Genomic DNA, 16,181 nt, shown 5'->3' on the forward strand with positions numbered 1-16,181 from the left:
TATTTTTTTGTCAGAGAGAGCACAAGCAGGAGGGGAGCGGCAGGCAGAGGAAGAAGCAGGCTCCCTGCTGAGCAAGGAGCCCAATGCGGGACTCAATCCCAGGACCCTGGGATCATGACCTGAGCTGAAGGCAGACGCTTAACTGACTGGGCCACCCAGATGTCCTGTAGGCAGGTTCTTTTTTTTTTTTTTTTTCTGTAAGCAGATTCTTGAGAGTTTACCCAAATGAGGAGTTTGTATCCTCCAGCGTCAGGAATGCAAGAGTTAGGGAAAAGGATCACTTTGACACAGAAAAATAAGGAGAGAGCGCTAGTCATTTTTCCCCCAAGAAATTAAGAATCTAGAGTTTGGTTTTTGTTTCTGTTTTCCTTTTTTTTTTAATATACATTATTTACCCAAGTGTGTAGGCCTGCTTTTAGGTGGGAAGGGAGATATTGCCCGTTTAGTATTCAATCCATAACTCGATTGCCCTTTTTGTGTTTTTCAGTCTCAGAGATTCAGCCAACACCTACTTTTTTTTAAAGTACCACTTCTCTACACTAGGAAGTACCAAACAAGCATTTCATTTTTAAATATGCTCAGTTCTGGGGGCGCCTGGGTGGCTCAGTTGTTAAGCATCTGCCTTTGGCTCAGGTCATGATCCCAGGGTCCTGGGATCGAGCTCCACATCGGGCTCCCTGCTCAGCGGGAAGCCTGCTTCTCCCTCTCCCTCTCCCCCTGCTTGTGTTCCCTCTCTCACTGTGTCTCTCTCTGTCAAATAAATAAGTAAAATCTTAAAAAAAAAAAAAAAAAAAAGGCTCAGTTCTGTCCCTCTTTTTAATAATTCTTTTTTTTTTTAACTAAAGTACAGTTGACTCAGAATGTACATTAGTTTCAGATGTACAACATAGTGAAACAACTCTCTACATTGTTATGCTCACCACACAGCACTATTATATTCCCTGTGCTGTACCTTTCATCCCCAGGACGTCTTCACTCCATAACTGGAAGCCTGTGCCTTCCACTCCCCTTGGTCCATTTTTGGCCATCCCCCCATTGCCTCCCCTCTGGCTACCCTCGGTTTGTTCTCTGTATTTATGGGTCTGTCCCTGCTTTTTTTGTTTGTTCATTTGTTTTATTTTTTAGATTCCACATATAAGTGAAATCCTGTGGTATTTGTCTTTGTCTGATTTAGTTCACTTACTTAGTATAATACCACCTAGGTTCATCCACTTTGTCACAAATGGCAAGACCATAGTTATTTTTATGGTGGGGTAATATAATACAGTGTATATGTATGTGTTCTATATATGCATATATGGAACATATATAGATATATAAACCACTTCTTTATCCATTCATCTATCAATGGACACTTAGGTTGCTTCCATATCTTGGTTATTGTAAATAATGCCGCAGTACACATAGGGTTTCATATATCTTTTCAGATTAGTGTTTTTGTTTTCTTTGAATAGTTACCCAGTAGTGAAATTACTGGATCATATGGTAGTTCTATTTTTAATTTTTTGAGGAACCTCCATACTGTTGTCCACAGTGGCTGCACCATTTTGCATTCCCACCAACAGTGCACGAGGGTTCCTTTTTCTCCACATCCTCACCAACACTTGTTCTTTCTTGTCTTACTAATCTAGGAATTAAATTGTTACAGCAATAATGATATATTGTAAATAAACATTTGTGTAACTTTGCCACTGAAGTATAGTCTTATTTAATGATAAATTTGACAGATGGAAAAATGAAAATTTCATGATCTCTGATTAGTGGGAAGCAAACAGACCAGCCACATCTTCAATTGTACCCCTTTTCCGTTATTAATCCGCTTTACAACTTTAGACAAGGAATGTGATCCTTCTGAGCTTCCATTTCAGACTTTGAATTGAGGCTAATAATTTCATCTCACAGGATGATTGTTATGAACAGATGAGATAATAGATGTGACCATCTCTTTTAAAAGTGACTTTGTAAAAAATTGTTTTTAAATATTCTACAGATGTATCATTCTAAGTGAGGACCTGTAGCTGAGAAGTTAAAGTAGATTCTCCCCTCCCCTTATGCCATCCCCAATATCATTCTGGAAGTATAGTGCATCACATGTTACATTTTATTTTCCTCCTGTGCTGTCACCAGAGTTTATCAGACCCAAACAATTACCATGAGTTTTGCAGACTACTGGCCCGATTGAAGAGTAACTATCAACTGGGAGAATTAGTAAAGGTGGAAAACTACCCTGAGGTCATCCGATTGATAGCTAACTTCACAGTGACCAGCCTACAGGTTTGTCTTTGCTTGTCTTTCTCTTTCCTACACATTGGAACCTCTTCTCTTGCTCATTGATTTTAAAGTTTAAAGAATACGGGCATACCTCATTTTAATGCACTTCACACATACTGCGTTTTTTACAAGTTGAATGTTTATGGCAGCCCTGCATTGAGCAAGTGCATCAGTGCCATTTTTCCAACAGCACTTGCTCACTTCATGTCTCTGTTGCATTTTGTTAATTCTCGCAATATTTCAGACTTTCTCATATTTGTTATGGTGATCTGTGATCAGTGATTATGACCCTGAAAGCTCAGGTGATGGTTAGCACTTTTAGCACTGAAGTATTTTTTAGTTAAGGTATGTACGTTGTTTTTTGAGACAATGCTGTTGCACACTTATTATAGTGTAGTGTAAAACAGCCTTCTTATGTGCACTGAGAAACCAAAACACTCATTTGACTCGCTTTATTGCAGTGGTCAGGAATCAAACCCGTAGTAATATCTCCAAGGTGTACTGTATTCCCTTCTCCACCCACCCCCGCCAACCCCCCGGCAAAAGTGAGTATCAGTATAGGGCAACCTGCAGAGTAGTTACTGCAGCCTGCTCATTTGCCTTACATAAGTGCAAGGAGTTTGGTTAGAGGAACATGTGGGAATTGCAAGGATAATATTTAGATTATCACTCTGAAAAAGGCAAGATTGGAATGGAGTGAGACAGAAGAGTCAAGAGAGAGAGCTAGTGACCTCTCTTTCTTAGTCGTGTAATATAGGACAGTGGTTCTCAAATTTCATGGCTTGCATCAAAATCATCTGGGGAGTTTGAAAAATACAGGTGCTTGTGTTTTACCCCCATAATTTCTGCTTCACTAGATCCAGGGTGGAGCCTTGGTGTCTCTATGTCCAACAAGTTCTCCAGGTGATTCTCATGGATACTAATGTTTGAGAACCATTTACACAAGGCTTTCTTTGTGGGAAGGCTTACACAACCAGCGTAGAACAGGTCTTTTTATTAGATGCTTAATCTCTGAAATAATAATAAGCACATTGGATGGATGAGTTGTCATGCACAGAACAAAGCTCATAAACATTTATCCTTTTTTTTTTTAAGCCTTTTTCCTTTGTGTGAAGTGTACAAAAAATGAGAAATGTGCCTCCTGCTCTTTTGGTTTTCCTTAGCACTGGGAATTTGCCCCAAATAGTGTGCACTATCTCCTGAGCCTATGGCAGCGGCTGGCAGCCTCTGTGCCATACGTGAAAGCCACAGAGCCCCACATGCTGGAAACTTACACTCCTGAGGTCACCAAAGCCTATATCACATCCCGTTTGGAATCTGTGCACATCATCCTGAGGTAAGGAAACTGGGACAGCTGCCTGGTGTCAGACTTGCCAGAGGTCAGACACCCAGTTGGCAAAAGCGCACTTGACTTGGGCCTCCTTGGAGGTGACGCCGTTAATGGCCGTTTCCTCACGTCAGCCCCGAATAGCAGGTGGAGCATAAAATCTGAGCGAACAGGCTTTCTCTGCAACATCCTCATTCATGTCCCCGTTTTCTGCCCTCCTTAGCCATCTCTTTGAAATCAAGGTATATCAGTATTCTGTTTGCCCTTGCTGATGATTCCTTTTCAACATGACAGGAACATTTATAACCAATAGATGATAAGAATTATATGTAAGTTATAGGTGGTTTAGTTTCCTGAAAAAGAAGTGGATAAATAAGATGACACAGTCCAGAGATTACTAGCAGAGGTAGAATCCTGGGCAGCTGATTGCCGATCGCATTACAAGAATGCATGGTTTCTGTCTACCTTGACTGTTAACTGGACCAGAAATCTATAGCTAAAGAAATGTTAGATGCTTTCAGAAATGACCTATATAAAATGAAGTTATTCTTTGTTTGGGGACCTGTCTTTTAGGGGAATTGACTTGGACTCTGAAGGTCTGGGTTTTCTTGTTTTGGTTTTTTTAAATCAGATCTTAATTGGCATTTAATTGTCATAAGAGTTATAGGCTCAACTGTTAACGACTTGAATCCTTTGAAAATGCAAGTATTTGTGAAGTCCACTGGAAAGCATTGTTCTATCAGCTACATAATTTCTGTTCTTAAGGATTCAGGTGGTTTCAGTGAGGCATTGTTGAGGAGTGGTTACAGGTGTGGGCTTTGGTCCCGGATAGCCAGTTAATAGCTGTGTGCTCTTGGGCAAGGTTATTAAAAGGATTAAATTACTATGTTCTGGCCCAGTGTGTGGACCATAGTACACACACAATTGTGAACTCCAGTAATGGTCGTGGTGGTGCAGCTGTTGGGTTGTCACACTGTGATATAGCAATAGACAAAGAGCTCAGAGTATGACACATTCCTAGCTCTAGGAGCCGATAGATAAGGTAGGACCTGGTGTAGATCCATGGTGCCTCATCTGCGAGTCTGAAATGCAAGACATGAAAACTAAATTTTCTCTTAAGTTTGGAATCAAAACTCATTTGGTGGCAAAATTTTACATGTGCTAATATGAGACCATTTAGAGCCTTTTTTAAAACTTCTGCTTTGTATGATCATTCCTGATGGTTATATATTTTGCTACAGGAATATTGAAGTTGATACACCAGAGAGCTCATTGAGGGTTCATATCACATGGTAGAAGCATCATATTGCCTCTTTAAAATCTGAAGATCTCTGAATTCCAAAACACATCTGGCCACCATCGCCCCACACAAGGACAGGATATTTGTAGTCCCAAAGCTTATTAGAGTTAAGAACAGCAAGAGACTAAGAACCAGGAGCTCCTGGGGTGAGAAGCATAGGACTGAGAGGGTCGAGGCAGACTAATGTTAAGGGAGCAGGAATTCAGATTAGAAGGCTGGACACCAACTCACAGAGTGTATCTAAAGAAGACGGACATTAGGGTGAAGACCCCCATCTTCCCACTTCTGATATTCCTTTCTTGGTAAAAGGTAGTGTTAGGCTGTGGGCCTCTGCCATTGGAAACGGTGGCTAAATGCAGAAGAACGGGAGCTGTTGTGGGGAAGTCAATGGCATATTTTAAGAGAGCGCCTTCCTTCCTCCCTTGGGAGCAGGGATGGCCTGGAAGACCCTCTGGAGGATACCGGCCTGGTGCAGCAGCAGCTGGACCAGCTGTCTACCATCGGGCGTTGTGAATATGAGAAGACATGCGCACTCCTCGTGCAGTTGTTTGACCAGTCTGCCCAGTCCTATCAGGAGCTGCTGCAGAGTGCCAGCGCCAGCCCGATGGATATCGCGGTGCAGGAAGGTGAGTGGACAGTGCTGAGGCCTGAAAGGCGGGGCTGTCCGCACCCCTTCACTCACTGCCACCTCTCTTTCCTACCTGCCCTCCAAAAGGACTCTTCCATCATCCATCGCCTCCATCTACACAAAAGAATATTATGAATAAATGCCACAGGGCTAGGGAAGAGTAACTGAAATCGTGTCTACATGGATGTGTTTAACTTCAAGAAAGTGCTGGACTCTAAAAATAATGATCTTGTCTGATAGGGGATCATTGGTTATCTAATGAATTTCCCCCTCGGCATCACCCTTACCAGAGCAGGGTGATAGCTATACTTGGTAAGAAAAGTTAGACCTCATGGCTTTACCATAGTGTTCTTAAGATGACAGAAGCTCCTAGTAAGAAACGCACCTCACTGTGAGGAAATTTCTTCAATGAAATGACCACTGGAGAGGACACTAATAGGTCTTCTTCCTGTTGCAGGAAGGCTGACATGGCTGGTTTACATCATCGGCGCAGTGATCGGTGGCCGGGTTTCTTTTGCCAGCACTGATGAGCAAGATGCTATGGATGGCGAGCTCGTCTGTCGGTAGGTGCTCTCACAGAGGCTTTTCATTTCATTGCTTTGACCACCACCTGTTTGGGTCCCAACATCACAGGAACTTGGCATGCTTCTATGCTTTCCTCCCCGTTTATAGAATATAATCTCATGAAGCTGATTGCCCATGAAAATGAAGGACTGTTACAGGTCCAACTTCAGACATTTTATAAATACAGCAAAAATTCTACCTACAGTCTTTACTGAGAAAACACTTGTAGTAATTCAGCAAGGAAATGATGGATACAGAATTAGGAAAACCAGAGTAGGGAGTAGCTTTTAGTCTTAAGGACAGTATCTCAGAGTTAATGAAATGTAGACTGCTTTTGCCATAGCAGAATAAGACTAAGAGGAAAATACTGTTCTTCAGATATCCTCAAATATGAAATTAAAGAGTTTCTACAGCCTTTCAAATCTCTTGACATTTCAAATCTCTTGACATTTCAAATTTCTTTTCCACCTAGAGGATTTCAAGTTATTATTTTATATCTATGTAATTCTCATCCATCTTTCTAAAAACCTATAAATGAACATTTAACAATTTCTAAAAATTCACCTAACATAGAAATATAAAAGGCAGGATTTTGGGGGTCCCTGGGTGGCTCAGTTGGGCGTCTGCTTTCAGCTCAGGTCATAATCTTGGGGTTCTGGAATCCAGCCCCGCATCAGGCTCCCTGCTCAGTGGGAGTCTGCTTCTCCCTCTCCCTCTGCCCTTCCCCCCGACTTGTGTTCTCTCTCTCTCTCTCTCTCTCTCTCTCGCAAATGAAATCATTTAAAAAATAAAATAAACAGGTGCGCCTGGGTGCCTCAGTCAGTAAGCGTCTGCCTTCAGCTCAGGTCATGATCCCAGGGTCCTGGGATCGAGCCCCGTATCGGGCTCCCTGCCCGGCGGGAAGCCTCCTTCTCCCTCTCCTACTCCCCCTGCTTGTGTTCCCTCTCTCGCTGTGTTTCTCACTCTCTCTGTCAAATAAATCTTTAAAAAATAAAAATAAAATAAAAAGGCAGGATTTTTTAATACTCTGCCACAGAGGTTCTCAAACCTTTTCATCAGGACCATTCACCCTCTTAAAAAGTATTGAGGATCTCAAAGAGTTTCTGTTTATAAGACTAGCTATCAATATTTATTGTATTAAAAAATAAAACTGGGGGCGCCTGGGTGGCTCAGTCGTTAGGCGTCTGCCTTCGGCTCAGGTCATGATCCCAGGGTCCTGGGATCAAGCTCCGCATCGGGCTCCCCACTCGGCGGGAAGCCTGCTTCTCCCTCTCCCACTCCCCCTGCTTGTGTTCCCTCTCTCGCTGTATCTCTCTCTGTCAAATAAATAAAATCTTTAAAAATAAAAAAAATAATAAAAATAAAAATAAAAAATAAATAAATAAAAATAAAACTGGGCCTTCTGGCTGGCTCAGCCAGTAGAGCATGCAACTCTTGATCTCGGTGTAGTGAGTTCGAGCCCCATATTGGGTGGAGAGATGACTTAAAAATAAAATCTTTTGTAAAAAAATTTAAAAACTGAGAAAATTTAAATTTATTCCCTTAAAAATAACAATAAGCCCCATTACATGTCAGCATAAGTAATGTTTTTTTAAATATTTTTCAAAAAAATTAATGAGGAAAGTGGCTTTGTTTTAATGTCTGGCCCAGAAGTCAGCTGGATTCTCTTACCCGCATCTGTATCCAGTCTGTCATGGTGTCACAGGTCCAGTAACCCCTGGACAACCCACTGTACCCTCCTGTCAGAATGCAAGTAGAAGGGCAGATCATGTTTCAGGATGGTGTGCGAACAGACTGCAGCCTTGGGGAAATGCCACCCTGAAGGGTTCTGAACTTTCAGATGCTCTCCTTAGAGATAAAAACATTTTAACATGATGCCTTAGAATAGATTGGTTCCTAGACATTTCAGTCCATAATTCTTATTCTGAAAATCCCCATTTTTCTCTTATCAGATGCCCATCTGCCCTTAGGTGCCTTAATCCTGACAAAAGTCTCCATGGCATGTCACACTGGCATTTTTTGAAGAGTTGAGCAAAGATTTGATAAGAATGAAAGCTAATAAGCTTTCTGATTTCAGCAGCCTGGTGTGATCCTGTGTGTGTGACATAAATTGAATTTAGAGAATGTCTTGTATCCTGGTTCTCACACTGAGCATTACAACATCATGCCTGAGTCTAATTCACTCATGATACGTCAAAATGATAGTTTACCTGTTCTCACATCATCAGAATAACAAATGACTCACTTGTAATAGCATTTTATTCATTCAATATTTACACACTTTCATTCCAGTATGCTTTCTTCTGCGGGGGGGAAGGTGCAGGGAAGAGGTAAAGGGATGAAGTCACGGGTAGCATATCTGCTCTTGGTCTCTGGAACTTTTATCTGCCCATGGACATTGCCCTTCATGTGTCCATTCCCTTCATGGCTCTGTGAGAAAAAAGATTGAGAACCACGGGCTTAGTCCAGTCTCCCTCATTTTATAGATGAGGAACTGGGACTTAGAAAATAAATTGCTTTACTTATGGTCTCACATAAGTTTCAAGGAAGACCATTACCCCAGTGCCAGTGTTTTCTTTTGTTTTGTTTTCCCACTATTTTTAAGCCAATTACTAGTTCTGCCTTAGTCTATAGTCTTGGTGGACTGAACTTTTAAACCTTCCAACCATCATTCATACTCATTCTTCAGCTGTGGTTCCTGTGGGGCAGAAATGTAGAATTCTGTTCTCTCAGCAGAGCATTGAGCCTGCAGAGAATGCCTTTCAGATAGGATGGGTAAGGAGAGGAGATACATAGGACTATTTGAGGGTAGGTTGGATTTTCTAGAGTGACCAGGATATCCTGCTGTTGAGAGAATCATTGCTCTTCTTCCTCTAGGGTGCTCCAGCTGATGAACCTAACAGATTCTCGCCTGGCTCAAGCGGGTAATGAGAAGCTAGAATTGGCCATGCTGAGCTTTTTTGAACAGTTTCGTAAGATCTACATTGGGGACCAGGTGCAAAAATCCTCTAAGGTAACAGGATCTCAACTGGCTCCGCTTGGTTCTCACTTAAGTAATTGCTGACTGAGAAACATCTGATAGCAGTTCAGACACAGATTTTAGTATTAGGATGGTCCAAATGTCTCTTCTTCATCCGTAGAATTTTGAGAGATTCATTAAAAAATTGGGTCCATTTCTGTAATGTTCCACGGGCTTAACAGATGGCCAGTCAGAACATCTGTTGGTTTCAACATTGGCAATTCTCAGCCTCTGTACATGAGTTGATGTTCAGAACAGCAGAACGTTTTGACAGTCTTTGTAATCTCAGGGTTGAAGGGGACTGATAAGATAGCTCAGCATCTTTCCAGTATCAAGTAATACTTAGAAACTAGCTTATTATCCCTTCAACAAAGACCTCCTCTACACTTTTGTCCATTTTCTTCCACATCTTACCCCTGAATAAGGACAAAAACAGTGTTGGGATGTGATTTTTCTAATCCATATTTTCTGATTACTTTCTCTTCCCTTAACACAACACCAGCTGTACCGCCGACTCTCAGAAGTTCTGGGCTTGAATGATGAGACTATGGTCCTAAGTGTCTTCATAGGAAAAATGTAAGTGTTTGGCTTGCCATCAGCAAGAGTCCCTTGCAATCCTGTTGCAACTGTAAAATGTGATCTTGGCATTATGCTGCCAGTGCCTTGGTATTCCAGCATTGATCGTTTGCGTCAGAAAATTGTGCATTTGAGTGTGTGACAAGCTGTGCTTAGAGATATGGCCCGGCCCCAGAGCATTCCAGGCTTGTACAGGCAAGGATTTAATTTGTTCATGTGGAATCTCATCTCTAGCTTCTGGAATCACCGGTGAAACCCTGTCATGGCATTAGCAAAATGGACATCTCTGCCCCAGTGATTGGTTCTCAGCCTCTCACCCAATCACCCTGCTGCCAAGGATGCCCAGAGTGGGCATTCACTTTCTGGTGCTGATTTCCACTAAGTGTGCCCCCCCTCAAGGAGGAGAGCCCCACTTTAAAACAGGCTTTTCCTCTCAAGAAGCATCCACACCCTTTGAGAGTCTTGAATCTGCAAAATCGAGTGCTATTTGAACTGTCTTCAAAGTTGGAGCTCCTAATTGGCCCTTTTTCGTTTGTTTTGTTTTTGTTTTTGTTTTTTAAGTTATGCCCCTTTGTTCACATTTTCCCCTTTTTAAGAGCTCAGTATCTCAAAGCACACACTAGGAGCCTAATATTTTACCCAGGGCTGTGTGCAAAGTGACATTTTGCCCCCTTCTAGCCATCCCAATCCTAAACACTCATATCCATGAGCTGGTTAATAATTTAAGATGCAAAAAACAAAGGGGGTCTAAAGGACTCTGCCAGCCAAGAACCCGGAAGCAAGGGCTACTAGAATTCTGCAGCTGACAGTGGATGGTGCAGGTGCAGAATTGCATACGTCTGCATGTTATCACTGCCGCAGAAATCTCTTACCCTTGCTGCAGAAATCAGCCCTGGAGTGCCCCAGAATTCCAAGGGCCTGGGTATGGGCCAGTGTAGCTTTGGAACCAAGTAGTGAAGATTATCTGAAGGATAATTTTTCTAGTCAACCAAATGTAAGTACGGAGATTTTATACCCATTTTTTGTGGTTGTGATGTCTGTGAATTGGTGATGCAGATGTGTGGTGACTCTTGATGGATGATTTTCTTCTTCTCCCAGCCCTCAAGGAAACCAGGCAAATCAAAAGTGTCTCCTGCTTTTTTTTTTCTTTTTGTCCTCCAGCATCACCAACCTGAAGTACTGGGGCCGCTGTGAACCGATCACCTCCAAGACACTACAGCTTCTCAATGACCTCTCCATTGGATATCCTTTTCTAAGTCAGCTTCTGTGCACAGCAGGAACTGTGGCTTGCCATGGTCTTAGAAATCATGACCTCCTGCTGTTTTCACTTTCATTTCGTTTTATATGTGCTCAAGTATCCTCCATTCTCCTAGGAGCCAAAGGCAGTACCCACACAGAATCCAGGGATAATTGCAGACTCCATAGCCATCCCACAAACCATTTCTACAGATTTATCCCTGGTTATCTCTAAGATCCAGAAATGCCCAGCAGATCTGTCCAATCAGTATATACTCTGTAGCCAATATTTTTACATCCTCAGTGATACAGAGTCCATCTTGATTGTTTGTCAGCCTTTTGGTAGAAGCAGCCTGATTACAAGCTCTGCAAGAAAAGTAGTGGCTATACTCCCTCTTGACTTTGACTTGGACCAAGTCTGCTATAAAGTTTGAATTGCTCTGAGACAGCCTTCCACAACCAGGGGTCTGCAGGAGACTAAACCCTATAAAAATGAGTGACTTTTTTTCTCAGTTATCCCAGAGATTGTACATAGCTAGTACCATTCTAAATGCATAGGAGAAAACTTAATTCACCACACACAACTGATGCCTCAGGCAGGGAATTAGGGCTTACTTCACTCTTAGAAGCCCCAGTGAGAAAAGCTACCCTAGGATATTCATGATTCTTGGGGGAAACTGCTGGGTTTTATCTCTTCTCTTACAGATATGAGTTTGGTATGGGTATTCTGTCATTGATCAGTTAAATACTGCTTAGTAGAGAACACATCTTTTTTCCATTTGGCAGGTGTCATTTTCAAGTGTCTAAGGAAAATAAGATAATCTGGGTATGGAACTCATAGTCAGGAAAGAAACTGTACTTACTTTATCCTAGAAAGCTGCATTCTGCATTAAAGATTCCTCATTTGTACACACTTTCCTTGACCTTCTTTCTTTGTCTTCACATACAGTAGTGTAAGGAAACTAGTGAAGCTTAGTGCGGTACAGTTCATGCTGAACAATCACACGGTGAGTGATTTAGCACCTCTTCCTGGTTCTTTCCAGCCAGCCACACACACACTTCCTCAGCCATATAAAGGGGGTGTTTTCATTTGAGGTCCATAGTGCCCCCCAAGCCAGAGACTGCTCCCTGACTCCCTTCACACTGCCAGATCACACTTAACTGGCATCTGAGTTGTGATGATGGTGCCTACTGTTATTCATACGAAGATAAATTAGTTGTAGACAACAACAATAATCCAAAAAAACATTTTTTAATCCCCCTCATACTCTTAAGAAGACGAGATAGCCATTAGCTTGAAAAGGCTCCATAATTCTGAAATTCCTGGCTTGCCTTCTGCCTGTGACCCATGTCTTTATCTTTTTAACTTGTCTTCTTTTTTTCAATAGAGCGAGCACTTTTCATTTCTGGGTATTAACAATCAGTCCAATCTGACAGACATGCGGTGTCGGACTACCTTCTACACAGCACTTGGGCGTCTCCTCATGGTGGACTTAGGTACTGCAATAAATCCTAGAGGCTCGTGCAGTAGTCTGGCACTGTGCTAAATTCTTACTTGAGCATAGAAAACTGGATGTTGGGGAGGTCTTTCCTGTTGTTTCAATAGTAAGAGAACTGTCTGAAATAACAGTCTGATTTCACCAAGAACACACCATGCTATCACGGTCCCTGTAACTGGAAGAGAACAGTATGTGCCAGAAGTTTCATCTGATGTGCAGTGGATTTAAAACCTATTCATATATCTCCTCTGCAAGTTAAGAGAATTGAGAATCCTAAATGCATCTTGTTGGCCAGATAACCCCTCCACCCCAAATGAAGGCGCAACCCACCTAAGACCATCAACAGAACCTTCCATGCCCCAGTTCACTAGCACATGTGAACCCACAGGGCTGAAGAACCTTTCTAGCTCTGTTGTGATATTAGCAGTTTTGGGTCAACTAATGACTGAAACTCAATGCTGTCATCCTCATTTTGAGCTGTTTATGTTTAATCCTACTACATAACATTAAAAACCTAGCTTTATGGAAGATTAGTGAAAAGAGAAGTGTGAAGAGAGCCTCCACAAGCACCTGATTCAAGTATGAGTCTCATCAGGTTCTCATACACCAGACTCAGTCCTTTCTCAGCTGACTGTTAGCTCTCACTTAAGAAGTAAATAAAAACATAGTATCTTGTACACATACAAACCTCTGGTATTGTGGCTCGGTGTCGGAAAAAAAATGTGGACGTCCCTGGACTGGATGATTTCTGCCTCTTCTAGTTTAAAAATTGATCTATTTACATTTCATTCTGAATTTACTACTAATACCTGTGGGGATTAAAGGGGCCCACTTGAATTATCCTTGGGTCTGCTCACCTTTCAAACCATCTTATTTTCCTTGCATACACAGCTTTGAGTTTTTTATATTGGAGTCACAGCCTGGGTTGTTTCCCTTACAGGAGAGGATGAAGATCAGTATGAGCAGTTCATGCTGCCACTCACAGCAGCGTTTGAGGCTGTGGCCCAGATGTTTAGCACTAACAGTTTCAACGAGCAAGAGGCAAAGGTGAGTCCTTCACCCACTGGCCAGCTTCTGCTTTCTGGCAACCCGACAGAGACTAGATTAGCTAGCACTGCAGAAAATAGTGCTCATCCATACATTTTCCACTGATTTCACTTTTTAGGTAATCTCTTGGACTCCTGGGATTTTGAAATAGAAGAACCAGTAGAGACATACAAAGTCTTATTTTTATGCCGAAGTGTGTTCTTAAGCAGCACTTAGAGGAGTTTTTGTCTACATTTTCAAATGTGGTAGCATAAAGTTGTATATTTTTCTATTACCTTTTTAATCTGTGTTGTATCTTCAGTTATGTTCCCCTTTCATTTTTAATACTGCTTATTAGTGTTTTCTCTCTTTTGATCTAGATCAGTCCTGCCAGAGATGTGTTTATTAGTCTTGGCAAAAATAAGTTGGGTTTTTTTTTGGCTTTATTTAAACTCTGTTTTCTGTGTTTTCTATTCTATTTCTACTCTTTATTTTCATATATTTTCCTTAGGGTTTCTCCGTTGTTCTAACTTCTTTTCAGCCCTCCTTCTTTCCTGATGTAATCATTTAAAACTATAAATGTCCCTCTAGGTATATTATTCCACACATTGGTTTTGGGTGTTTTTTGTTTTTGTTTTTTTAATTGTAAAAAAAAAAAAAAACGTAATGTAAAATTTACCAGCTTGACCATTTTTAGGTGTACAGTTGAATAGCATTAAGTATACTAACATTGTTAATGCTCTAAGTCTTCAGAGTCTATAGTTTTTATATGTAACGTTTTCATTATCATTCAGTTTTTTGTATTATCTGATTTCCATTAAGATTCCTTCTTTGACAGGAGTCATTTAGAAGGCTTTGTGAATTTCCATATATATGGAATTTTAAAGTTACTTTTAGTTATTGATTTCTGGCTCTCAGAATTATCATTTCTTGATTTTTGCTCTCTTCATCTTCACACACACCTGCTTTCCTTATCTGTAGGTCTCTGCACCAAAACCAGAAGACACTAGGCTATTAATATTTGTAGGACTTTATTGCAGTGTCCATAATGACACTGAGGCTGAATTACAATCACCAGATACCAGGAGTATTGCCCCCAAAATGCCAGGCTTTACCTAATATTCTAAAATTCTGTTTTCATCCTTAGAAAGCCTCTTAGTTTTCTGTCTCCAAGTCATCAGGGAAGTCAGAGAGCAACACTACTTTGTCCAGCTCTCTCTCTTCTCTTTATACCAGTGTCTTGAGTTAGATACCATTCAAAGCTGAGGTTAGTGTGGAGCATGGCAGTAACTTGAGCTAGAATACCAGCCAATACCAAGGTTAACTGAGGGATATCAGTGAATAGCCGCCCTTTTCATCACTTTAGTTCCATACAAAGCAAGTAAAATTAATGAAAAGAACCATTTTGGCCATGAACTACAAGCATGATCCATGTCTTTGTTAAACTTCATGTAATAAGTCTTTTAGAGTGACCATGTCTTAGACTTGGAAACAGCTTATGTATCAGTTTAGGAACAGAACTTTGCTTAAAGCAGGCTGTTATGTTAGCAGAAGCGCAATCATTTTTGACAAGTGAATCAGGACACCCAAATGTGCCATGTCCTTGAGCCTGTTGATGACTGTTAGCTTTTCAAAGCAGTCTTACTGCTTTTCAAGGCCCGTAAGACAAGTAAAAGTTCTACTGAGAAAAAGCAGTGGATTTGGAGTCTTGACGGTATGAGTCTTAACCCTGGCTCTCTTACCACTTAGCAGCGTGACTCTGGGCATGGTATCTGACCTCTCAGGCTGCGATCTCTTCTATAAAAGCGTAACTTCACAGCTCCAAGACTTGACCCATCAGTCTTATTTCCAGGCACCCCAGCCAGAGGGGCAGGTAACCTGTAGGCTTCTTTGTCTTCCTCCCAGCAGGGTCTGCATTTGATCTCCTGTGGCACCAGTGCCTTTGTAATTAGTTGTGGTACTGGACCTTTAGGATATATAGTCCTTCTGCCTCTTGTGTAAATGTTTGGCCTTTTTTTTTCTTTTTTTCTAACTCTTCTTGAATCCAGCTTTTTTGCTTTTCTGCTTTTTACAAATATGAATTATCACATTAGTGTCTTAAAACTTTATCAACCTCTTGTTTTGCTGTGATGGACCAGGAATCATTGCTTTTTCTTAGTATATAACAAGCTTCCAAAACTAATTATCCAAGTGAAAAAGATCCCATCCTAGTATGGAAGAGATCAGTTCAGAATGTCTGGGAAGGAGTATTTGTTGAATGATAGAAGAATTTGATTACACATTTGTGACATCCCCATCAAGTAGTTATATGTTTGGTTTTTCTTCTATTTTAATATATTTTTGCCTTCTACTACAGCGAACTCTGGTTGGTCTCGTAAGAGACCTGAGAGGGATAGCTTTCGCCTTCAATGCCAAGACCAGCTTCATGATGCTGTTTGAGTGGATGTATCCTAATACAGATCGGGAAGGCTTGCCACTGAAAGCCTTAACTGGAGTGTGGATGGGCAGTGGAGGCATCAGGGAAGGGAGAGGGGGAGAATTAGGGAGGCAACGAAGGCAAGGACTTATGCCCAAAGACCTGCCCTGTGTCTCGTAAGCTGCCGTTCCACGGTGGCCTAATAGCAGAGGGCTGCCTGCTCAGGTCAGAGAGACGGGGAAGTGAGTGCAGTCGTTTCCCACGTTCTCTTCTGGGTCCCAGATGCAAATGCCTGTGGAAATGCTGCACATGAAGTTTG

The 16,181-nt window shown here is 41.6% G+C and overlaps 1 protein-coding gene across 4 annotated transcripts in view; it reads left to right on the plus strand.

Moving 5' to 3' along the window:
* The window catches only part of XPO7 (exportin 7), an 87,232-nt gene that overhangs the window by 60,387 nt on the left and 10,664 nt on the right, over positions 1-16,181 (plus strand). For all 4 annotated transcript variants that reach the window (XM_035022503.1, XM_035022501.1, XM_035022500.1 and 1 more), the window contains exons 10-20: positions 2,128-2,274; positions 3,435-3,607; positions 5,331-5,524; positions 5,984-6,089; positions 8,968-9,103; positions 9,612-9,685; positions 10,847-10,927; positions 11,865-11,928; positions 12,310-12,418; positions 13,361-13,467; positions 15,803-15,891. In XM_035022503.1, coding sequence (XP_034878394.1) covers positions 2,128-2,274; positions 3,435-3,607; positions 5,331-5,524; positions 5,984-6,089; positions 8,968-9,103; positions 9,612-9,685; positions 10,847-10,927; positions 11,865-11,928; positions 12,310-12,418; positions 13,361-13,467; positions 15,803-15,891 — 1,280 coding nt within the window. The remainder of the gene's footprint in view (positions 1-2,127; positions 2,275-3,434; positions 3,608-5,330; positions 5,525-5,983; positions 6,090-8,967; positions 9,104-9,611; positions 9,686-10,846; positions 10,928-11,864; positions 11,929-12,309; positions 12,419-13,360; positions 13,468-15,802; positions 15,892-16,181) is intronic.

Source organism: Mirounga leonina, unplaced genomic scaffold, assembly GCF_011800145.1.
Source record: "Mirounga leonina isolate KUSES-001 unplaced genomic scaffold, KU_Mleo_1.0 Mir_176, whole genome shotgun sequence".
In the NCBI taxonomy this organism is placed as follows: Eukaryota; Metazoa; Chordata; class Mammalia; order Carnivora; family Phocidae; genus Mirounga; species Mirounga leonina.